At 43.4% G+C, this 25,820-nt stretch overlaps 1 protein-coding gene across 1 annotated transcript in view; it reads right to left on the bottom strand.

Moving 5' to 3' along the window:
• Window positions 1-424: 424 nt before the first annotated feature.
• The window catches only part of LOC147902075 (uncharacterized), a 36,827-nt gene continuing 11,431 nt past the window's right edge, over window positions 425-25,820 (bottom strand). Inside the window, exons 5-13 of the mRNA XM_087374613.1 lie at window positions 13,919-14,132; window positions 8,622-8,698; window positions 4,594-4,643; window positions 4,424-4,488; window positions 4,233-4,284; window positions 1,408-1,478; window positions 1,261-1,327; window positions 1,093-1,164; window positions 425-969 (exon numbers count right to left, since the gene is read on the bottom strand). Of these exons, the coding sequence (XP_087230739.1) occupies window positions 868-969; window positions 1,093-1,164; window positions 1,261-1,327; window positions 1,408-1,478; window positions 4,233-4,284; window positions 4,424-4,488; window positions 4,594-4,643; window positions 8,622-8,698; window positions 13,919-14,132 (770 nt within the window). The 3' untranslated portion in view covers window positions 425-867. The remainder of the gene's footprint in view (window positions 970-1,092; window positions 1,165-1,260; window positions 1,328-1,407; window positions 1,479-4,232; window positions 4,285-4,423; window positions 4,489-4,593; window positions 4,644-8,621; window positions 8,699-13,918; window positions 14,133-25,820) is intronic.

Raw genomic sequence — 25,820 nt, 5'->3', positions numbered from 1 at the left:
ATGACCTTTCATAATACCTCTCTTGTGCTCTATCCTTCTTTTCATGGAACAATTGTAGAGGGTTCAATTTTAGTCCCTGACATGATATTCTATCTAAAACCCTTTACATCCTATATATCATCACACACAAGGAGGAAGTGATAGCTTTGATCTATGAGAAGGAAGGCACCTTCACCATCCTAGCAAGATAAAGATAATAATGCACTATACTAGTTTTATGAGGAAAAAACATCCTCACCATCCTAGCAAGGGGATCAGAACACTCTCTCATTCTACTTCAAGCTCATGCTACCAAGGGATCAAAACACCCTATCATTTTACTTGAACCTCATGCTCACTTAGCTGGCACCCTAAATGCTATTGTTCAATTTCTTTGGAGTATGGTTACTACACGTTCATGATGAGATATGTTAAGAGTCCTCATTACTTGCGTCTCAAGTGCCCCTCAAGCTATTATATTCAGCCTTAAATTTGTATATGAACATTGAATCCAACAAAACTAGCATGCATATATCAAGTCCAGTGTCCTAGCAGCTCTCAGATGAATATCTAGCCTGCCCAGCTTTAGCAACTAGTATTGCCAATTCCACCTGATGTAAAACTCGTTTTCTTCTGTGAAGCGCTTCAACTTCATTAAGATTACATCCCGAAATCTCCTGTTGTTACTGCAGAAATGACGTGTATTAATTTACATCACAAAACCTCATGGCATCATAGCCCTGAATGCAATCATAATTTGGGCATCACATATGGGAGAAGATGATCCAAAAAAGTACTCCACTTTCTTGACAGAACACTCATCTAGATGACCATCGAGCGTTTTACACTTTAAAGAAGTAACAGAACTTTAGCAGTCCATGTCATAGCTTAATCCTCGCTGCTATCCGCCACACTTGAAAGATTTAGAAAGGATGTACGGCTAAGCTTGCGGAGGTTAACCATGCTTTTGCGCCATTCTTTTGCAGGTACCTATAGTATTTCAAAGTTGGTCAGGTTCCAAGCAGTCAATATATGGAATACCTGCAAAGCTGTTAGGAATGACAAAATTGACTGGTATAACAAAAAAAACTATAATTGTGAAATGCCACATACAGCTGGGAACCCTGCATAATCTCCCTGTTCAGTGATATTTCGTGTAACACCACTCTTTGCAGCAATGCGAACCTGAAGGAAAACATAACCCAAAAAAAAACAGAGCCACCTCAGGATACTAAGGTAATCAGCATGGACACATCTACCCACTCAAAAACCATGCTCTACCTTGGAAGCAATAGACACGTGATCAGCTACACCTGCTTTTCCTCCCAAGACCACAAAATCACCAAGCCTGCATATACACGTCCACCGTTCACTTTCACTAGAAATGATTTGCCAGCAGAAAACTAGAACTCATAAACAGTTACTAACGTAGAAGAGCCTCCAAGTCCAGCTTGTCCGCAAACCATGCATGAATGTCCAATGACCACATTGTGACCAATCTGCAGTAAAGGGTAAAGTCCCAAGGGTCAAAGTGAATCAGTCAAATGGTATCTTACAGACAAAAAATATCATAACAGTATACTAAGAAGAAGCGTGCTGGGCCAAAAATCATGTACTAAATAAGTATTGTTGTCAACCCCAGACACCCCACTTCCATCAGCACTTAAGAATACATGCAGAGCATTGAATAAACATGTGAGCAGAGAACGAAATGCGCCAGCATATTCACATGCGTGCACATACTCCCCTTCACAAACTGCAAGTACATGCACACACCCACACATAGAGCTTAGAGAAGAAGGGAAAATCAATCATGAAATGTTTTGCCCTTATGGAGAAGGCTAATAAAGATTGAACACACATTCTTTCATTTAAGCTATGAAACTTTCAATGGAAAAAACAAATGTGGAAGTGAATATAGTTCAGATGAAAATTGCTCGGTAGGCCTAGCAACCCACACTACAATAAGCATAAATCCCCCAAGGGGGAACCGTGGCCGAAAAAACCCACAACTACAACAGGTACTGCACCAAAAGGTTACCAACTGCAACCAAATGAAGGAGACCAAAAAAAGGTAGCTCCTCAACTCTGTCACAACAAAAACAAAACCCAAAGGCCCCTTGAGATAACTTGGCATGTAGTACAGCTTCATTCACTACTTTGACGTCCCACATTAAGTTTGTCAGTGACCAAGGTATGCACTTTCTAGATTCATATGTCAGCAATCCCTTTGGGTGAAAGTGGATGGTTGTCTCCTACATGAACATTTGGAGCACCTCTAACTATATTGTGTGTCTCCAACCAATCCTTTCTACAGCAAATATACTGTGAATCACTTTCTACATTGTATATGCAGTGAGGCAAGAACTTCCTAGATTCGTATGTCAGCAATGAACATCTCTAACTATATCAAGTTGTCTTGAACCAATCTTTTCAACAACACATGCGCTGCGAAGCACTTTAAATCCAATATCTATATGTTGTAATCCTTTTCTGGAAAGCTATACATAACCTGATGTTTCTAAGATCTCCAACACCTGCATGGCCTTTCTGGATCAATTGGCCCTCTTGCCACTGCACAACACATCTTGTGTCAGGCATCTCCTTTATCTGACCCTTCTGAGGTATATTCAACATCCACCGCATTAGCCCTCTTTCCTCCGTTGCCTTGCCCACTCTCAGGCTTACTGTGATAATCCCATTGTGGGTTAGATCACAGAGAAAAGGTCAGCCCAAGGGACAGACAACCAACTCCCCCAGCCAAACAGGCAAGTCCCGTGAACACAAGACTGCAACTTGCACAGCATCCTAAACTGTTCCACCAGCTGGTCACTAGCAAACTTTAACAACCCGACCCTGTTACCTAGGGCAACAGTCATGTTCCTGTTCGCAGACTGAAATTCAAAGAATCGTTAGCCAGCTTGAAACAATCTGAGCTTTGTGTTGAATGTTTAGCCATATAATATTCAGATTGTTATTAGGGTCCATGAACCTTTCTCCCCCCTTACGATTGATGAATCAAATGCAGCCCAACCTGAATCTGTTATCTGACTTAACCATGGAGTTGCTTAGGTCATTCGTATCTCCGTCAAGCGCAATCTCTGGCCTATTTAGCATTGTCAAAACGTTGGCAGCCTCTCTGTTATCTGACTTAACCATGGAGTTGCTTAGGTGTTTCGTATCTCCGTCTAGCACAATCTCTGGCCTCTTTAGCATTGTCAAAACGTTGGCAGCTTCTACTTGCCTTCATCCACCACCAAAACAATTGAGTTTTATATAATGCATCCCCCAGAATGCTGGGTAAACGCTGTCATAACCTCCATAAATCCCTCTACGCTAGCATAATGGACCATGAGAAACGTGACTTTTGCAGTCTCACTGATCAGATAGTGTTACCCATCAGCACAAAGTAAGATCGCAGATAGTGTTACCCATCAGCACAAAGTAAAACTAGAAAGGATGACAATGAATATTCTTGTCTCACTGATCAGGTAATAGGAAGATACCGTCCACTCTGGGGGCAGAAGCTTCTAGTAACATTCTCGAACCTTTCAAACGTGGAATTTTTTGGAACGTCTCGAACGGTGAATTTTTTGGAATGCCTTAATATTTCCCACCCCTCTTACCTTAATTTTTGCATCTTACCTTGATTTTTGTGATGCCACTCTCACTAAAAATTCTGATGCCCATTTTTCAAAGGTTGTGGGTACCTACCAGGTATTGTTGACCCATTTCTTGCATTGTTGTGCCCTTTTAGTCCAAACAGTTGCTTTGCCTCAACTCAGTCCTATTCAAAAAATTGCTTTGCCTCCACTTGGTCCTATTGCTGTTTGCCAAACAATTGCTTTGCCTCAATCAGTCCTATTCAAAAACTCTCTTAACTCCGTGCTGCTTAATCCCATGGATGACCACTGAGATTGACATAGCCGTGCTCTAACCTGACGGTGTAAGCATAGGCGGGCGCTAAGTGGTTGGCGAGGTGGGGGGACGGGAGAAGCGGAGACTACGGGAGAGAAATGGGAGGATTTGCAACAACTGGGGGGGGATCGACTCCTGCTTCGCTGCAGTGGCAATGGAAGGGGGCGGGGGAGGAAGAGGTCCCACAAGCAGAAAGATGAAAGGACTGTACATGAACAAATGGGAGAATTATGATATTCAATTGGGAAAGACAGAGCCCTTAATGCCAAAAAAACCCTTCAAAGACAATTAGTATTCCTAGTGAAATCCATCCATAAAACCGTGTATTACTGCACCTGAACTTGATTGTCAATTTTTGTATGGTTCCCAATGATTGTGTCTCGCCAACTGCAAAAGGACCAAACCCAGCTCCCTATCACATATCCCTTTCATAGCATCTTTTAGATCACAATAGTCATGCCAAAAAGCTCCATCCATGTTGAAGACTCCATTTTCTGACACCAGCATCCTGCCAGCAGAAAAGTACCTTCCCCTATCGATACACGTATTGGCGCCTATTTCCACATGATCTCCTATCTTTACTTGTAGCATCTACACTCATCACAGCTAGTCAGAATCAAATTATAGTTTTGGCCATTGATGAGCAATGGAAAGCCCCAGCACTTAATAAACAGAGCATCTATCAAATGCACACACCTGAGGTTTCTTAACCATCTGCCCTTCTTCATCCACAGAGAAACCAAATCCTGTTCCAACAAGCAACTAGATCAATCTCTCTCTTTCATGTTTAAGTTTCATTCAAAAAGCCAATCATTAGCCATAAAATCATAGACCACTATGCATACTTCCATGGGTACATGCAGCACTCAATCACAGGTTCAACTATGTAATAAACAACCATTTATCTTTCAGTAGACCCTGAAGAGGATAGATTCTTACAAGTGTAACCCGCCTCCACTCATATACAGAATGATTTGATGGACTGTTGCTAAGACAAAATAATTTCAGAGAATTTACTCTAGATAGCACTTGTATACCTCCAGTTGGGAAATAAGGATATGCACAGGAGTTAAACTATTAACAATCAGCACACTGAGCACTTTTTGTCTGGACAACATTTTTTTTCTCAGAAGCTTGCATATGTGGCAGCGTGTTTCCAGATATTTAAAGTTCAGAGAAGAATACAAAAACTAAGGACACTGTGTGGCGGGTGAATGAGGATCACCCCCTTCCAGAGATAAATTTCTGGAATATTTCTCAATTCAGTGATGCTTGAAAGTATGATTACAATAATAACCTCAGAATTACACACAGAACCAATAACCTAGAAGTTACTAATCATATTTATTATTACAACCATCTCCTTGTATCAGGAAGGAAAATAATAAAAGATACTCTCAAATAAAGTCTTGGTAATCAAAGGAGCAGGAATTGTGCCCAATATCAAAAACTCAGCCCAAGAGAGTGGCTGGAAGACAGATGCTCAAGGAACTGCTAGAGCTCTTCCCCAAAGACACTGCCACACATCACTTCACAGTTAGGACATCAGTATATTAAAACCAAAACTGAGATCTATCTCCAAAAAAAATAACCAATCAAATAAGAATCCAAACCCAAGCAGATGATTGACCAAACCAGTGTGCATGTGCATAGTAAGTTTCTTCATGATGCGCTTTAGCGATGGCATTGACCTATAGCCTCCTAGACAAGGTAACAAGGCATCTACACCTGCATTCTCCTTTCTTGGCGTATGCTGAATCTGAAAATTGAGGCAGGAAGAGAGTTTGCCCATCTCATGTGCCTCTCCCTTACCAATGGTTGTGTAAGAAAGTATGCTACACATTGGTGCTCTATGCCAATCAAAAATTCAACACTAAGCAGGTAATGCTTCACGTAATACGATAATATTTGTAAGTAACTCCTCCTCATTAACATCATAATTCAGAACAGCATCTTGAGTCCGTAGTTCTCATAAGCTACTGCGTCCTGTATAGTTCTTTTGGCAACTCCTGAAGAAAACACTCCTTAAACCCACCTAAGGACGGCTGCCTATCTGTGGTCAAAGTATCATAATTCCCAATCTTATCAGACTGCCACAACATAAATCAAACAAGAACACAATGCCTCCTTAAAATCCTTTTCAAACTTAATGTGACACTAAAACGTAGGTACCAAATACTGCAGCTCACAAGGTGATGTCCTGGTCAATTTGATGGAGAATTATTGTCTTCTTCCTATAGTCACCAAGGGCTGCACTGGGTAATGCCATGGCTGTCCCAAAAGCACGTCCACAAGGTGATGTCCTGGTCAATTTGGGAGAATAATTGTCTTCTTCCTACAGTCACACGAGGGCTGCACTGCGTAATGCCATGGCTGTCCCAAAAGCACATCCACAGGTGCTAGTGGCCCCCAAGAAATCAAAGAAAGTTTATTAAAAGTCTTCAGAAGACCAAAGGGTCTATGAGCCTTAAAAAAACAGGAATATGAGATCCAAAAGTACAAAATTTTACACTTTGAAAATAAGCATACTTTCCATAGTCCCTCTCTCCCTCTTCATGCTTTGAATCATTTCGTGGCATCATTTTACGAGGTTTATGAAGACTTGGAATGGTTTGATTTATTTGGGAGAAACAAAGTGTAACTATATACTGATTACTCATCTAGCATGGTTCCAGGATCATTGACCAGTCTTGAGAGTGCACCCTCTACTTGGAACTACCAATAAGTTTGGAATATAGTCAATCATGGTTTATTATCAGGAAAAATTAGTGATAGGAAAAGATCACCAAAATTTGGGGAATCCCTAAAAAGTTACAAGGAAAAGCTTGCTTAAAGATTTTCCCCGTTCCAAACTAAAAATATAGAACACTGGTGCTGAGAAAGATGCATACAACTCCTATATGGCAAGACATATACCAGTTTCACCAGACCTTTGAACAAGTTAAGCTGAGTTTCTATTGGGAAGGTCCTTGAAGAGATGTGGTGAAATGTGTCTCAAAATGCTTGCCACGCTGACAGACCAAAGTAGACTGTAAGAGTAGACTGTAAATTGCCAGCTTGTTTGTTGCAGCCATTGCTGATTCCATAAATCAAGTGGACAAATATTGCATGAATTTATTACTTGGCTTCCTTCTATGGAAAAGGGGTTGGACAACACTTATGTCGCAGTCAACAAGCTTACCAAAGAAGCCCACTTCACCACTACAGTCTAACAAGATAAAGTATTCAGCTACTCAAGTTGCATAGCACTTCATCTGTTTAAGCATCATGGGTTTCCTTGTCAGTGACACGGATGCAGATTATATGAGTCATTTTTTGCAAGGATGATGTACAGTATGGGAAAAATACTCACCCCCAGTACTGACAGCCAATCCGAGAGGATGAGCAAATGGGTGGAGTATCTGAGAAAACTTCTGCCATGACACTCAGAGATCCTGGAATAAATGGCTTCGACTTACTGAATTTTGCTACATGCCCACCACACACATCAATTAGGATGAGACCATTTGAGCAGTGTACAGATGCAAAGTTAATTTATCTCACCCGAAACAAATCTCTGCTTCTCAGCTTTGATTAAAAGATGAACTCTTTCTCAATCCATGGTGATGCACTCTTTGCAAATTTCCAAAAACTATTACCCAGAGGAAGAAGCGCAGCAACGTCACAAGGCTCTTCCCCTTAAATATTGAAATATACTCAATCTCAAAATTATCGGCAAGCAAAGTTATTCTCACAACTACAGTTTTAGCAATCTTTCACAAATCCAGTTCATGATTTAGAAATAACATCTTCGACTGGAAAGGGAGCATCTATTCCTCCACTTTGATCTATGGGAAAATTGGAAATTTCTCGAACTGATTGAGATTAACTAATTGCTGGTTTCCAGAAAACGACATAGTTGACATCTCAACCATTACCAGGGGAGATTTTTTAGCATGATTATTGAAATTTTACTTTCATAAGACTAGAATACATCCAAATTATTGAATTTATATCTTCATAGGACTAGAATATATCCAATCTTACAAATCAAAATTTTTGTAAGACAAATGGCAAAAGAATGCAAGAGAGAGGGGATTTAAAAGGAAAGACGAGACCAAGAAAGAATCGGATTTAAAAGAGACGAAAAATCCACGAGTGAAAATGAAAAAGAAGAAAAATAGCATAATAAGCAAAGCTACACTTTTGTTCTCATCATCAGTACCCAAGCATAACCTGCCATTTAGGTTTCAAAAGATTCCACAATCTCTTGGACAAGAAAACAACTTGTAGTTTTGTTTAATAACTGCATCATTTGCAAGGATACCCAAATTTAATTTGTCTACCCTGGTTAATGCAAGCCTTTGCCCGTGAACTCGACCCAAACTGGTTCTAGACTCTGAATGTCAAAGTATACCCTGGCTAATGCAAGTATACCTTGGCTAATGCAAGCCTTTCTTGTTAGACTTCCCATGAACTCAACCCAAACTGCAAGGCACGTTCTAGACTCTGACATGTGTAATTAGAATTATACGCTTACAGAAAAATGTACACGAATTTATGAACCGTAAACCCATCTATATGCCCTGGTGTGAACTATACAGTTATGCTATACCTTTGTTTTATTGAGACTTCCTGAACTCATTTCTCTTTTTTTCCTTTTGCTTTATTTAAAGTTTCCCAGATTGAAAGAAAGGACAAGATTGAAGATCGCAGAGTTGCACAGGAGCAAAATTTGTACTTACCGTCTTGACCAATACAGACACCATTGTGAATTATGCAATGATCACCAACACAGCAATTCTGAAGAGAAACATTGTACCTGCACAATTTAACTACAATTAGTCAGTGAATGTCCACTTGAACCACATTTTGACCCTTGTTTGAAAAAACTCTAACAAGTCTGCGACTCTGCACAACTTTTAGAAGGATGTAGTTGCTATGCTTAACATAGACTCGTGCACATTTTCTTACATGTTTAATGCATGTCACCACACAGTTTAAAAGTTTCACGCTCTAAATGAATGGATTTTTGCATGCTTCAGATTGCAAATTCAAGTCAAATGGCAATGCCTCACTGTTGAAAGACAGAGCATTCCTTTGGACGTAGAGAGGCTTAATAGACGAAAAAGGTTTAACACCTTGGAAGTTGGGAACGCTTGAGCATGTAATTTGTGAGAAGTCTTTGCCTACAATGTGAATTACTCCACTAGTGCTGCAGATTGATGACCTAAGTGGATTATGCATATCTTCATCTCAAGGCTTCATATTTCTACAACTGGATGTCTCAAAAGGGAGAATTCTTGGTTCGATGACGAGTACAGAGTGTTGAATCTCACCTTACACGTGAGCGAGCCTTGCGCTACCTAATGACGCATGAGGCGCAACAGATTTCACGACGACTGATACACCACAAGAGGCGGGCCTTCCTCACACAAGATGGAGGAGGTGATCCAATCATTCCGAGGGGACATCCCACCATTAAATGGGAACTTCTATCTGAGGGGAAGCCACCTATTCCCAACATCCCGATGCAGGCACCACTTGATATGTCATCTATGCCCAAGCCCACTACTTGTCATTTGTTCGTTCCACAAAATATACAGGCTGCACTCTGTCAAGTCCGTAACCGGAGAGCTCAAGATCATGAGGGGCTATGGACTGAGCATTTCGCACATGGGCATGAGATTCTGGCTCCGCCGATCTTAGCGCAGATGTTCAACCATGCCGTATGCCATGGCTTCCAACCTCCTTGGAGTACACCACCATTGTGCCAATACATAAAGCAAGGAACCCCATGGACACTAGGAACTACCGCACCCTTATGATTGGTCACACTTTGGCCAAGATTTACGGGTGAGTATTAGAGAGGGAGATCAGCGGCTGCACAGAGGAACATGGGCAGCGGGCTGTAGGGCAGCAGGATTTCGGAGCAGCACTCCACCCTAGATCACACCTTCACCCTCAAGGCTATCAGTGAGAAGGCAAAATCAAGGCACCAAAAAGTCTATGCTTCTTTGTAGACTTCCAGAAGGCTTTCGACACTATCCCACAATCCTGTATGTATGATCAGGAGGCTTCAGGAGAAGCTGATTCCAGAGGTTATGATTTGGGGGGTGAAGAGCCTATACGAGTCTATCAGAGGGAGAGTTCATGCCCTAGAAGGCCTATCAGATTTGGTTGACAGCATGACCGGAGTGAAGCAAGGATGCCCCCTCTCACTGACTCTCTTCGAACTCTACATTGATGAGATCACATCCTTTATTGACCGCCTAGGAGGCCAAGGATCATTGCTAGCTGATTTGATGATATAGATACTGCTATATGGGGATAATATAGATACTACTATATACGGATAATATAGTCCTCATATCATCTTCAGCAGAGGGACTGCAGAGATCTCTGGAGGCTCTAGAGGTGTTTTGCAGAGAGAGAGAGAGAAAGAGAGACTTGACACTTAACCTTGGGAAGACCAAGGTTATGATCTTCAATACCTCACGTGCAATGCTTCACCAACATAGCTTCACTTACCAAGGTGAGCAAATAGTGATAGTACATACACTTGGGAGCAATCTTTACAAGGGCAGTTTTCACGATGACCCATGCAGCCACAGTAGGACTCACACGAGAACAAGGAGCTTTGGCTTGACTAGAGAGACAATGCTTTCAGGCGCACTTTCAAGATCCGCTGACAAAGGCTAGCTTTTCAACACCCTCGTGAGGCTGACTACCATGTATGCAGTACCCTTTTGGGAGAATGATCTCTCAGCGACGGAGTGGAAGAGATTTGAGTAGCTACAGGTGATTATGGGGTCTAGGATGTTTCGAAGTAATCCCTCAATCCCCCATCAGAGAGTACAAGCAGAGTTCACCGTGATACCTCTCCACGTTAATGCCATTTTTCAGATAGTGACAGAGTTTGGGCTTTACCCTAGTGGAGACTACCGAGGCTAACACTAGAGTCATCCACATGGCTAGCAAAGAGAAGGGTTGACACAATATGGTATGCACATGTATCCACATGGTTTGCCAGTCATGGTATTCATATGGACCGACTTCCCCCCTTTCATTACAGCACAGATGCACCACCCGAGCTGATTCCCAACTCCATGAATCTCAGCCTTGGGGGTGACCAGGAGTTCCCCACCAAGATCCATTTCTATCACGACCACTTCTTGAGAGTGTATCAGAGGATGGACTCTCATCAGACCCCAATACCTCGAGGATAGAGGAGTCCCACATGCACTAAGGATTGCCATTGGACAAATGCGAGTCTCACCTGATCAACTGAGGATTGAGGCACGGAGAGCTGCAAGCATACCCAAGAGCAGTGGATCTACATGTTATGCATGCTGGAGGAGATCACAACAGAGGAGCATTTCTTATGTGTTTGTCCATCTTACTATGAGATCCATAGACAATACCGCTGCCTCTTTCAAGAGGGGCACGGTTGTGGTCCATTCACACAATTGATCTACTTCCATGACCAGGTCTACATTGAGCTCTGTGCGACGACACAAAAAGACCCTATTCTGACACATCAGAGGGCAGAAGGAGGTGACTGCGCCGCAAGATGCTAAGGTAGATCGAGCAGAGCGGCATGTCATTGACTTCTATACATTTAAATCAGCACCACAACATAGTTCAGTGGAGGAGGAGCTGGCAAATATGAGGGCAGATGGATCAACGGAGGAAGATGACGTGATGTTGCCGAGCGAGGGATGCAGAGACCACACACGACACGACATGTGACTAGAGCACGCACGATTGAGGTCTAGCCTATCACAGCTCTCCTAAGAGCGGACCGCCAGAAACGAGGCGTCACGCTTGACATAGCCCATCAGATACAAAGATCGAGGAGACCATCACCACCACCACAACGAGAGATAGATTGGCAGATGCAGATTCGAGATATTTGTGCAGCTCACTAGAGAGCCACCACGGTGGCAAGTTTCAGCTTTAGAGCCTCAGATTTCAGCTTGCAATTCTCATTTGAGATTTAAGTTTTGTTTGAGATCTTGAGCTCTTTAGATTACCATAGCACTCAGCGAGGGCCCTAGCACCCCCTTTGCTTCAGCCCACTAAGGCTTGTATCAGGTATTTTCTATTGCTGTACTTTGTCCCATAGGCCAGCGAGGCCTTCCTGAGGACATTAATATTTCCTTCTTTCTTTCTTTCTTTCTTTCTTTTTGTGATATTGGACCAAATCCTCCTTTGTACTTTGATGACATATGATGATAGTGGGAGGGTCACACTAATGTTATGTTATGACTATGTATTGATGTTCTTATGGCTATGTAGCATATAGTATGTAGCATGGGTGTTGATGCTCATTTAGTAGCTCCAATCTTTTAGCTTGTTGTATCAAGTTTCATAGACCCATCGGTCTTCCGAAGACTTTAATAAACTTTCTTTCTTTCTCTCCCCCCATAACCAAGCGATGGCACATCAAATTTCCACCTGGACAACCCTTGCAATCAAACTCACGTCACATAGATTCATGAAACGCATTCTCTGGTTTTTCAATAAGGCCCCAGGTCCCTAGATGGACCCAAATGCCACATGGTGAATTATTAGAGCCTTACTTGGTGCACTCTCTTTACCCCACATTGGGATACAATTAAATCCACTTGTCCCTAGGCACATTACGCATTTAGGTGCACCTAGTCCTTTGGCCTTAGATTCATCTAGTCCGCGCCATCCACCCTCACGGATGACCTTGGCATTAAACCCCTTGACCATATACATAAACTGCATAATAAATACAATATAAATGCTTGTCCCCTAGGAGATAATGCCAACTAACCCTTACAAGGTCATGTTATCTCAACTGAGCATAACATTCCTCCCCTCTTCAGGCATAAGTGTCCTCAATTATAAAATCTCAGAATGCTCTCAGCATCTATTGAACAAATTTCCAAGTCGCCTAAAGTAGAGGTAAACCATGCCATGCAACCAACACCATGGGTATCTTTCCATTGCGTGCTTCCATTGTTCCTCAGTGTAGGATCCTTGTTGGTTTGCACGTTGCATTACCCACTATCTCTTGAAAAAAAAAAACAGCAACCTTAGGCCAAAGGCTCTGGACAATCTCGTCTACCTTCTAAGTTACCTTTATCTCGGTCATTGGAGCACTCTCCAATACGGTGAAACTCATATTTTGCATTATGCGTGACAACGCATCAGCAACCCTCTTTGGTACCAAATCTTCATGTTAAAGTCATGTATGAGCTCTAGCCACCTAGCTTGGCAGCCACTCAAGTCACATGTTTACAAAAGTACTTTATCCTAGGTCAGCTCATGCAAAGGCGACAATATCTTGGAATATCCTTTGATATGCCTTCAATAAAATTGAACAAATCCTAAGAATGATTGCAACGCGCTCACATTATGAGGAATTGACCACACTAATATCTTAGCCACCTTCGTCGAATCCATTTCAATTCCCATGAGTAATAATGAACCCCGGATACTCAAGTCTAACCATGCACAACACGGTTCTCTTACTATTGAACACTTTCCTTCAGTGTTCTTGATGGTCAGTAATACGTTCACAGTAAATAAGAATATCACCAATAAAGTCTATGACGAACTTCTTGACATATGGACATGTAAAGTCATTCATAAGGCATAACTAATGTAGCCGAAGCATTTGGTAAGCCCAAATGGATGAGAATAAGATGGACTTGACACATTACATCCCTAGGTTTTTAATTGCACTACTTCCCAAGCACCCCTGTTAAAGAGTACAAGGCCATCTTGGAAAGGTATTGTTTGTATTGTTCTTAAGCATCTAATAAAAAGGTTCTTTTTCTTGGGAAAAGAAGACAATAAATTAATGAAGTGGCAATCAAACATATATGGTCAGATATAACACAAGCACGAAAAAATAAATATTGTGAAAATATCTACCCTTGGTTCTCAGACATGACACACATCTTACTAGCACCAATGAGACAGCTTTGAAGGATCAACAAAAAGAATGACAACTCAATTAAGGATGTCAGCATAAACGAGTAGCAAAGAGTGTTTAACAAGAGACCAAAGTGTGGAATGGGATCCAATGATGATGTGAGGTCCCAAAATTGAGCCTGAACCGATGCATGAATGAGGACCCACTTGCACGTGTTCATGAACCACGGCTCCAACCTCAACAATGACTGTTGAATCTATATTTGCAAGCCTATGAACCCAACCTCCTCCTTTAGGCCATTTCTGAAGTTGCATTGAACCTTCTTCTAACCCAAGTTGTTCAACTGTTGCCACCCACAGAAAATGTCAAAGTAAGTTTTCAAATTGTAGCTAATCTTGCATTGAAACAAACATCCAAATAAGTACGGTGCCATATTTATGATCAACAATACACCACATTGTCTAAAACTGAAGATTTTGGGATTTCTCACATTCAAGCAAGGTTCCTGAGGCCTATCTCTCATGGAAGGTCTTGTGAGAGACATACTACCTACCATGCACACATCCAAAGGCTCAAACTTTATATCAAGCAATATTACAATGAAGTTTAATTCATAGCATATCTTGAGAATTTGTATTTGTTTGGATAGTGAAGGACGCTCTAAGAGACATCCAAACAGCACAAACAAAAACTATCATTCGAATTCGTGTTTCATCATGCCACCCAAACAATACAAGTGGAGGAGTAACTGAACTATATTTATATTTACATAACCATATTGAAGAGTGTGTCATGGTTTTTTCAAACAAATATTAAAGCTTCAGCTATACCTAATTCCTAAAATTGGAATGACTCTAATTGAGACACACAAAGTTATTGCATGCATTGAACAAGGGGTTTGAAAGTTCAGATAAATCTTGGAGAGAAATGACTCAACGCTCATGCCGTAATTGTTGATCAGAGTCTTTGGAGCCTACAAAAAATTGAAGGTAAATGTGTGGCTTGAAGGTAAATTTGGGAGATTTTGGCTAGCATTTTCTCTTGGCACATTTGGAGAGCCAGATGTACTGAGGCCTTCGATGGCACCCAAATACACCCATCACAGGTGTTCACGGGTATTTGGACCGACACGGTTCATACTCTGATAGCCATATGGGCTAGCATGCAGGGCCCCTCACGGGCAGCCTCTTCTAGAAGGACTATATTTCTTCGAGTTTGGAGGGGTTCTCCCTTTTTCTCGGAGGTTTCTATTGGATTGAGATGGCACTATCAGCCTCAATCCTTTCTTTTTGGCTCTTGAGCTTTTCGTGCATTGCATGATGTATCCCCTATGGAGCTTGCTCTAACGATTTTTCTTTAATACTTAATAGAAGTCTCTTTTTGCAAAAAAAAAAAAAAGTGTGGCTTGAATTTAGTGCAATTGGTAAATGTGTAGCTTAACATTTAGGGTAGTTCTAGCTATAAAAATCGGTGCAAGAAACCTACCGATGTCAAGATTTTATCCTATACACACTAATGTCAAGGGCTTGCTTGAATACCATAAGATCCCGGCATTTTAGACCCCACCTAGAACTTCATAAAAGAGGGATCCAAGCAAAAGAGAAGAGATAGGATCGTGTAGCAAAAGGGGAGCTTAGGAAAGGTGAAGCGAATCAAAAAGGGTGAGAAAGAAAGAAAGAAAGAAAGTTTATTAGAGTCTTCGGAAAACCAATGGGTCTATGAGACTGTGAGAAAACCTGATACAAGCCAGCTGAAAGGGTGGAGCTACTAACCGAGCATCAACACCCATACAAAAAGCCAAAACTACATGTCACACACACTTTTTTTTTTTGGGTGAAAATTTTGTAGTGTTATATTACAAAAGCACTATCCCAAAAAAGGGATGTGGAAAAACACATCACGAGAAGATCTCAAAGAAAGAAAAAAGTGAAAAGATTGGATCACCAAGGACTCTATGATTTCGATCCTTCCATAGAGTCCAGACTGCCTAGTAGCGAATCCTAACAAAAAACAAATCAAATCCCTATCTAGGTGGGTGTATCCCAAAGATCCTAAAAAACTTTCCAAAGGTAGCATTTGGAAAGCGAGCTCGTAAACGCTGCCCAAGGAAACTCAAAAAATCACTTGTATGGGAGCAATGCCAAAGGAGATGAGGCACAGTCTCTCGTGGAGCCAAACATCTGTGACCAAAAGCCGTAGCAATATTCCTGCGTGCCAAAAGTTGCCCAGATGGAAGAACTCCAAACAAAACTCGCCACAAGAAGACCTGTTGTCGGAGTGGAATTTTGGAATTCCAAATCGTCTCAATCTGTTCCGCCACCACTTAACAGTGCAATTCATTCGCCAAAGCTGATTCGCCTTATGAGAAACCCATGGTGGAGGCAAAAGCACTTTATATAAAGAAGAGACAGTAATATGTGACGGTTTCAAAGGGCGACAAGATGACCCTGGAGAAGAAAGTGTCCAATCCTCAAGGCGGTCCTCAAGCTCTAAAGGCGGAATGGGCTGAAAAGGCTGAAGCATTCCAATAATAGTTTGCCACATGAATCTGTAATGCATACCAAGACCAAATTTTGCAGTAGCCATAGGAAAAGAAAGGGAATCCCATCATCATGAACAATATCTGCAACTGAGTCGATCCCTTTCAAGCTTAGGAAATATGCGCGGCGTCGAGGCTCTTGCACTGCCAAGGGAGGGGCAACAGCCTTTGACCAATGTATGCTTTCTACTCTGAGAGAATTTCCTTGCAGATAATCCCGACCATGCCATTCCAAATGAGAGAGGACATGCTTCCAATCCAATAACAGATGAGAGACCATGGGACACACACACACACACACAGATTTCTACTAAAGGCCCCAAAAAACATACAAGACTAATAGATTTATACACTCCCCATGGGAGGGAACTCGGGCTGTCTATCACACCTTCCAAAAACTTCTTATGACCAAATTAAATGAAATAAAATCAGCAGACAATAGGAGCAATAAATGTATTACTGTTAGGCCTGGAAGCAGCGAGTTTGCTTCTGCCTAGACCTCGAGTTGTCCATCACTTTCTCGGTTCCTTTTTGGCACATTTCTGAAGCCTTTTGCTAGGGCTTTTCTAAAGCATTGTACCAGCCCCTCTAACGCTTAGAGCAGCCTCTAGTTTGAGCTGCGAGTTAGCTTTTTTTGCGGGGTCTTCTCCTCGCCCTTTTTCCTATTCTTTTCTCCTTTTCCCACCTCCTCCCCTTCCTTTTCAACAGCGCAGGATCCTTGGAGAAAACAGGTTTAGTGGTGACTTTTGTCTGCCAAGAAGGGCTCTCATGGCAGCACCTTTGATTCCCTTGCCATCAAGGTTCTACTTTCTCCTCGGGATAAACAGCAGTTGCAGTTAGCAATTCAGCCTTTACACAATCAAGCCGTGGTGAAACCGGCCTCTAGCAAGCTAAAGGGCAGTAAACCATAACTAACTTTACATCCATGCTAATCACAGCCACAATGCATCATTTCCAGCCACATCCATTAGTTAAATACCACTGAGAAACAAACTTTAAAACACTGAAATGGAGGCTAGAATGGCTCTGCTCATAAACCATACACAAGAGACGCAGATTGGCCCCAAATGCTGTGGCGCCCTTTTTGGTATTTATTTGTTGCTTCTGTCAATGGAATTTTCTTTTACAACAAGGGCTCACCCCTTGCACTTTGCTTCACTAGCAATTCCATTGTCCAAGCGCATCCCTGGCTTCAATAGACATCCAATCCCAAGCACACACTAGCGCCCAACTGCCAACGCAAGGCTAAGGCATTTCCCCAATGTCTATGTCCAGCTGGAAGTTGTCGATGCATTCAACAAGGCATCCAGTTAGCTAAAGGGTGTTTGGCAGTCCCACAAACCAATGTCCAGCCTCTCAAGGCGACAATGCAACAACAATGATCCCAAACTGCATAGGTGACCTCAAGGCAAGAAGAAATTCACAACATTGTCTCTCTGGCACCAATCTAGACACACCCTCTATGTCTAGGTATTTGTCCATAGCCTAAATGGCTAGGAGCGATAGAACAACAAAAGAGCAACAACAAGCTTCAAAAATGACAAATGGAAACCAAATGAAGGTCAAAACAGCTGTACCCGTTGTCCATGGAAGAGGGACGAGCTCTAGCCTCGCACCTATCCTTTGTCCAAGGCCCCACTAGTGCACAGAAGACCTTCAATCACACTGGACTCGAAAAATAGCAGCAAATGGACTAAAGCCAGCTCTAGATGGCATCAAAACAGCTCCCAGGTGCCCTAATCCAGGCTAGAACACTTGCAGGAGACAACAGATCCACAAAGCAAGAGGCAGCAACAAGGAATGGGCAATTGAGAGAGAGAGAGAGAGAGAGAGAGAGAGTGTGCTGGAATCAGAGGGCAAAATGATCATGGGCAAGAGAGCGAAATCCATGCAGCCAACTGTTAGCCTTGGGAAGCGTGCAGCAAATCCATACAGGCCTGAGGCAAGTATACTGCCTTGAATTGTGTACCAAATGATCTGTCCAAGGAACCTTGGGATATGTGCAAACAGGCCGTATGGTCAGCAAACAGCCTCGATTGGCATGCAACAGGTCCGTATGATTAGCCAAAGACCTTGGTTTGTGTACACAGCAGGGAGCCATACAGCCCGTACAGCAATTGATGCACCTTGGAATGCGTATCGCCGTACAGTCACATGACAGCCTCCAAATGCATGATGGGTTCTGTACGTCAAAATGAGCAGCCTCCAAAGTCAAAGGTAGGAAGAGAAAACCACACATGCCATCACATACAAAGAAGGAACTGTCACATGGCTCATTTGAAAATTATAGCAAATAAACAACAATAAAATAGGCATGAATAGCCCATACTAAAATGTGCATTATCTGCCAATACAACCGGCAATGGTCATATGGTCTAGGAGAGTGCGCGAGTCCATCCACATATCAATGCATCATCTGTGTGGAGTGACTAGTACACTCATCATAGAGGTCCCATGGCAGAAATATTGTCAGCAATCAGTACCTCCGGTGAGACCTGTAGTGTCACCAAGCGATCTCTAGATACGTGAGCCTGTCTATCCTGAGGGTGTGAAGGTGCGACCCCCCCTCTTGAGCATCAAGCAATGCTCCAGAACTCTGCTTTGCTGAGCCTGAACGAGCCTCCGCAAGTAGAGCTGCAATAACCCAGGTGAATCTACCATTTTACCTTGTTGGAGATATCATAGCCAAAGAGGGTGTTGATGTGATGTGTTGGTGTGTAGTACTAGGAGGTCTAGTACTATTGATTGTGTGAGTCATGTGTGAGTGCCACGTGTCACTATGGGACTTATCCCATATGCACTTGGTGCAAGTGTGTGAGTGTGTAGCCTATACAAGGCTTGTACTTCACTTGCCATGTCATACTTGATGAATGAATGAAAACCTTCATTATGTCTTCAGTTGAGTATCATTTCCCTAGCCTCTCTCTCTCTCCCTCACACCATGTTTCTAACATGGTATCAGAGAAGGTTCACCTTGCCATAGCTGTCCTACCACGTCATCCCAGACCTAACCCTAATTCTGCTCAAGCCCTTCTCTTAGCTGCCTCAGCTGGAGCCTTTTCTTCTGCTCATTCCGCCACAGTTCAGCTTCATTTTGATCTCCTTCCAGCTGTCTTCTAACTGTTTAGGGTTTCCGCATAGCCGCCATCCTTGCTGCCCTCATTTTGCCTCTGTTTTGCATCTTTTTGTGACTATTTCTGCTCGTTTTTCAAGAGGCGTGTGCACACGTGCTGCTGGTCGGCATCTTCAAGTGGCGCCTGCATGCGAGCTGGTTCGGAGCTGTTTCCTTCCCATTTTTAGTTTTCAGGCCGCTGCAGCAGAGCTGTCTATCTACACACATTGGCTGCACATTTTCGTCACTTTTGGAGGCACTATATTTGCACATAGAAATCACGTCCCCGTGACACGTGGTGGGCAGAATTATTGGACTCATGCCCTCGAGGAGCCAGATTCCGGATTGGTTGCAAGCAAGCTTGCTTTACCACATCCAAGAGGTCACCATTTATGGGAGAGGAGTTTTTCTTCCCTAGTTGAACCCACCTGACACTACCCTAGAACTTGCGGAAATGGGCCCAATCTTCCTTGGCCCTCATTTGGTGTATCTCCTTCAATGGTACCATGATTTTACAATTAAGGATATGGACACGATCCACCATGTGCCAAGCTTCTCGGTGACGCTCCGCTTCTCGGGGCTCCCGAGGGAGTACAAGGCCATCTTGTTAGAAGGTCACTGCCCCACCTGTGAGCCCCTGATTTGAGGGGACAAGGGGGGAGGAGACTATAAGGGGTAGGGAAGGTGAAAAGGCAGAAGACCTCCCTCTCAGGGAACCCGTTCTGCAGCGTGAAGATGGCGCGACATCCTAGGCGCTCCTGGACCTACACACGGGCAGAGTTGGCAGTTGCAACAGCAGCCCATAAGTAGGGCTTATGGGCCCTTAAATAGGGCTGGCCTGAGCCGGCCTGACCAGCCAGCAAAGGCCGACCAATCAGGTCGGTGCCTTGGGCAGGGTGCCAACTCTCTGGTCGGCCAAAATGGGGGAACCTAGCCCCTCCTATAAAAATCCCCCCCTTCCCCCCTCATTCCTCATCACCTGCACTTACAGCCTTGCACACAGGCAAGCGCATAGGGAGAGGAAGAGCTTCAGCATCATTGACAGCTCACGGGCTGTTTGTACATGCTCACTCTTGAGCTTTTGTTGCCCATGACTGTAGAGGAAGATATTTGAGTTTTGTCCTATCTCTCTTTCAGTTTTTTTGAGTGTTGTATGAGCTAGATAGGAAGTGAGGTGTGTTCCAACATGGTATCAGAGCTGGTTCACAGCTCTAGATCAGAGTACCTCTGCTAGAAGGCGACTCCATTCGACACTCAGGTTTGCTGCATGTTCAAGTTCTCCGCTGTAAATTCAGTTTACTGTTTTTTGTTACAACAAGGATGGAGGACAAAGATTCTACTATTTGTTGGGTGTTGGAAGCAATGGAAGCTCAAAAACGAAAGCACGATGGAGAAAAACGAGATGCTATAATAGATTGCTGCAAAACTGAAGTGTGGAGGCTCAAGGGAGAGCCAAAATAACAAAACCCTAGGGCTAACTGTCCTAACTGGACTAAGTGTCCTAACTAACCTAGATGGTACATAAACTAACTGTACCAATAGTCCCAACTGACTATAACTAGGCCTACAAGGCTCATACCAAGGTATAAGTGGCATCTATGGATAGCCCATGAGATAGCCTACAAACCCCTCTCCATGGTATGGGCTGAAGTATCCTGGACATGGCTTAGGATACCTAAATATCTAGTGTCATGGTTGCACATGTTCGTCCCGTAGGATATAGCAACCTATGACTATACAGAGTACAACAGATCAAGTTACAAAAGGTACTAAGTTTAAAGCTTGCCGAAACGCCTCAAACTTAGGTCGAGGTAGAGCCTTCGTAAAAAGATCTGCCAAGTTGGGAACATAAGACAACTCAATATCACCTGCTGATAATCGCTCTCTGACATAAAGATAGTGAACCTCAATGTGCTTTGTGCGAGCATGGAAAATTGGATTCCGTGCGATAGCCAAAGCACTCTGACTATCAGTAAAGATGACGGTAGGAGCAGTCTGACATGCACAAAGATCTGCAAGTAGCTTCTGAAGTCAAACACACTCCACTGTAGCTGTAAAAGCCACTCTGTACTTAGCTTCACAGCTAGAAGTAGCAACTGTACTCTGCTTCTTGCTGAACCAAGAAACACATGAAGTACCGAGCATAAAACAGTTGCCACTATGTGACACATGAGTGTCAGAACAACTAGCCCAATCACTATCAGTGAACCCATGCATGATAAGTTAAGTATCAACCCCATAAAGAAGGCCTAAATGCTGAGTGCCTTTAAGATATCTGAAAACACACTTCACGGCATGCCAATGGTGCACAGATGGACTGTGCATATATCTGCTCAACTGTAAGACAGCATACTATAGATCAGGTCTCGTATGGCATGGATAAATCAAACAACCCACTACCTGCTGATAGAGAGTGACATCACATGTACCGCTGCCATCGTCAAAAGAGAAGTGAAAACCAGTCTCTAATGGTGTGGATACTGGCTTGCAATCCTCAAACTGAAAACGCTGCAAAAGCTGTCCAATGTACTTGGATTGTGACATTAAAATGCCCCCCTCACTGCTAGCAAATTGAATGCCCAAATAGTAGTGCGAAAAACCAAGATCACACATAGCAAATGTCTGCTGCAAATCAACTTTAAAATCTGCCATTTGCTAAGCATGTGTCCCAGTTACAAGCATGTCATCCACATTGTTGGGGTAAAGGCACTATGGCCACCCCAGTACAGTTAGTACACTTAAGTACAGTTAGTACTTTTATTGTTAAGTACACTAAGTACGGTGTACTTAGTGTTGTAACCTTATCCATTGGTATAAAAGGTTGACTGTGTGCTAGGGGAGGTACACACTTCTTCATTATCCCCACACTCTTGTGTATACTTGTGTGTCGGTGTGCCCTCTCTTTCTCTCTCACTCCCACCTCACAAGTGGTATCAGAGCTTGAGCCTGCACATCTCCCTCCCATTCGTACAGCAGCATCGTCAAGGAGCTCGCCAGCATCAGCGCCTTCAAACGCTAGCAGCAGCAGCCTAAGCTGCTGCATTTCGCCGCCAGCAGCAGTGATCTGTTGCTTCAGCGAGGCTGGCAGCATCCAACGCTGCCAGCGCCAGCAGGCCACCAGCGACGCTAGCAGCGACGACGCCAGCAGCAGCGGCGCCAGCTAACGCGGCCAACGTCGCCCAACCAGGCGACGCCTTTAGCGGGCTGCCAAGTCGCCACATAGGCGACGCCTTCAGCGGGCCGCCAAGTTGCCACACAGGGGACGCTTTCAGCAGCGCCACCAAGTCGCCTCACAGGCGACACCTTCAGCAGTCCGCCGTCAGCTCACCACGCAGGCGAGCAACCCGCCAGCAGCCCTCCGGGCCTACGAGCTCCCGCCAGGAGTTCGCCAACTGCTCTGGCAGTGTTACAGGTACAGGTGCAGCCTTTGAGCTCATTGTGAGCATTACTGGTATTGGGGGAAGCAGATAACAGTCCATGCCTATTGTGTGAGGAAATCCTCAACATCGAATTGCAGAATCAAGGGGCTTTTGTAGCCAGTGCCAAGTATTGGCTTGTATATGCACGCATTGCATTTATCCTCCTATTTGGAGTTGATTCTTGCAGGATTCGTATGCATTTGCTGACCTACGGGACAGTGGAAGATGCATTGAGCACTACATTGTAGACTTGAGCATTGAATGTGCCAGTCAAATTGGGGGTTTTGCAATTGGATGCATATCAGTGCTGGGGGAAGCAATTAAATGCCTTACAGTGGTCAGTGAAGCGGTAAATGCACTCAAATTCTGAGAATTTTTCTTCCAGTCAAGGGGCTTTTGCCTAAATCCTACTCTAAACTGTGTTATACAGTTTTAGTGGTATCTTGAAGCTTGAAGTTGACAGGTTTGAACAGTCAAACAGTCATTTACTGATTCTGTACCTTCTGGTACAGTCAGGTACTGTTCTGTGTCAACTGTGGGGCTGATTACAGTCACTGTACAAAAGTACAGAGTGCAAAATACACTGCTGTTTTTCACTGTAATTGCAGGGCAGATGCTGCTTTAATATCAGAGTACTTCTGATTGTACAACAGTGCATTTAATGATGCAAACACAGTTGCTGTTCGGATACTGCAGCAAGCAGTAAACAGTTATAATTCTCTGTTTAATTGGGAGAAACATTTGCAGGTACAGTTCAAGTGCCTGTGTGCACTTGGTTTGCAGGGAGTCAGGCACCCAAGTGTGGGTTATATTTTCTTGCTGATTGTAATGGCTTCATCCTCGAAGTCCTCTCTTCTTAATATTAAGAAGTTGCAGGGGTGCTGCTAACTACCCGATGTGGAAAAAGATGGTCCTGAATGTGCTAATCCTCAGGCAGTTTCATGCTCCCATTGTACACAAAGGTGTGAAGCCCACTGGCACATCTAATGATGCTTGGGCACTGGCCGATCTGTCAGCAAAGTCCATAATTGAATTGTCACTCCATGAGAGTGTTGTTTGGAATGTGGACGGTGAAAAAACAGCCTGGGGTGTGTGGAAAAAGCTACAGGACACATATGAGCAGCAAAGTGTAGCCACAAAGATATATTGGTTGCGCAAGTTCTTCAATCTGAAGATGAAGGAAGGGACTTCCATGGATGCACATCTCAATGAGTTTAATTCAATTGTTACTCAACTTGCGAATCAGAAGTATGTGGTGGATGAGGAAACCAAGGGTATGGCACTCTTGATCTCTCTTCCTGAAAGTTGGGATACATTCACCACAGCTGTAACAAATGCAAACACTTTCATAAGTTTTTCAGATATCACAGGGCTGATTTTGCAAGAAGAGCAGAAGCTGAAAGCTCAAGATGCAGTAAAGCCTAACAATGCCTTGAATGCAAGGGGGAGAAGTCAGCAAAGAGGCAAATCCCAGGAAAGGGGAAAAGGCAGGAGCAAGTCCCGCTCCAACAAAGTTGTTGAGTGCTACTACTGTGGCAAAAAGGGACATACCAAAAAGCAGTGCTTTAAACTGAAAAATGATAAGAGAGACAAAGCCAAGGACACTGATGCGTCAGATGCAAAGGCAATTGTACCAGTAAGCAAGGGCAAGAGCAGTGTGAAGATTGAAGAGCTTCATTCTACACACGGTTATGACAGTGAGGGAGAGGTTCTATTTCTCTCTACTTTGGATGCTCATTCTCTCCATGCAGGAGATTTTGCAGACATGCACTCTTGGATCATTGACTCAGGTGCCTCATTCCATGTTACACCTTACAGAGAGTTGTTTGTCAGGTATGCAGCAGGCAATAATGGAGTCGTGTTTCTAGGGGATAATCATGCATGCAGTATTGTCGGTGTTGGAGATGTTAGGCTTGTATTTGCTGATGGTACTCAACTTATGCTTCACAATGTCAGGCATGTACCCGAAGTCAAGAAAAATTTGATTTCTACTGGCATGTTGGATGACGAAGGTTTTGTGACCAGCTTTGGTCATGGTTTCTGGAAGGTCACCAAAGGTGCCCTGGTTGTTGCCAGAGGTTCTAAGGTTGACACGATGTATACTCTTCATGCTAAAGTATGTAATCATACTGATATTCATCCACCGAGCTGCCGAATATTTCTATGTGGCATAGCCGGATGGGACATATGAGCATAAGTGGAATGGAGCAATTGGCTCGCCTTGGCTACTTACCGTTTTTGAAATTTTCTGATTTAAATTTTTGTGAGCACTGCATATATGGTAGACAATTACAGTGTCCTCATAAGAGGAGATTAGGACATAAAGATGCTCAACTTGAGCTTGTGCATATAGATGTGTGTGAGATGCCTAGTCCTTCACTTGGAGGTGCACGGTACTTTGTCACATTTATAGATGATTCCACAAGGAAGGTGTGGGTGTATCCTCTTCGATTGAAGAGTGATGTCTTTCCAGTGTTCTAGAAATGGCTTGCTTTGGTTGAGGACCAAACAGGCAAAACACTGAAGGTTTTGCAGCGCAGAATGGCACTGCAGAGCGTATGAATAGAACCATACAAGAAAAGTCCCGCTCTATGATGTCACATGCTGCTTTACCTCATGGATTTTGGGCTGAGGCTGTAAAAACAGCAGTACACCTCATCAATAGGTCACCAAATAAAAGACTAGATGGCAGAGTGCCAGAGGAGCTTTGGACAGGAAAACCTCCTTCCTATAAGCACTTGAGGGTCTTTGGCTGCACTGCGTACGTGCATATACGCAGAGAAGATCGCAACAAGCTTGATCCTAAGTCTCTTAAATGCATTTTTCTTGGATATGGTGACAGTGGTGAGATGGGTTACCACCTATGGGATCCTGTGAATAAGAAGCTGATACGCAGCAATGATGTCTTATTTGATGAGTCATGTATGTTTAAGGCAGCAGATAAGCCTTCTGATGCTTCAG

Source organism: Dipteris shenzhenensis, chromosome 5 (assembly GCF_047967505.1).
Source record: "Dipteris shenzhenensis isolate YYH24624 ecotype China chromosome 5, Dip_SZ_1.0, whole genome shotgun sequence".
Taxonomy (NCBI): domain Eukaryota; kingdom Viridiplantae; phylum Streptophyta; class Polypodiopsida; order Gleicheniales; family Dipteridaceae; genus Dipteris; species Dipteris shenzhenensis.
This window is presented reverse-complemented; position numbering and strand designations above follow the sequence as displayed.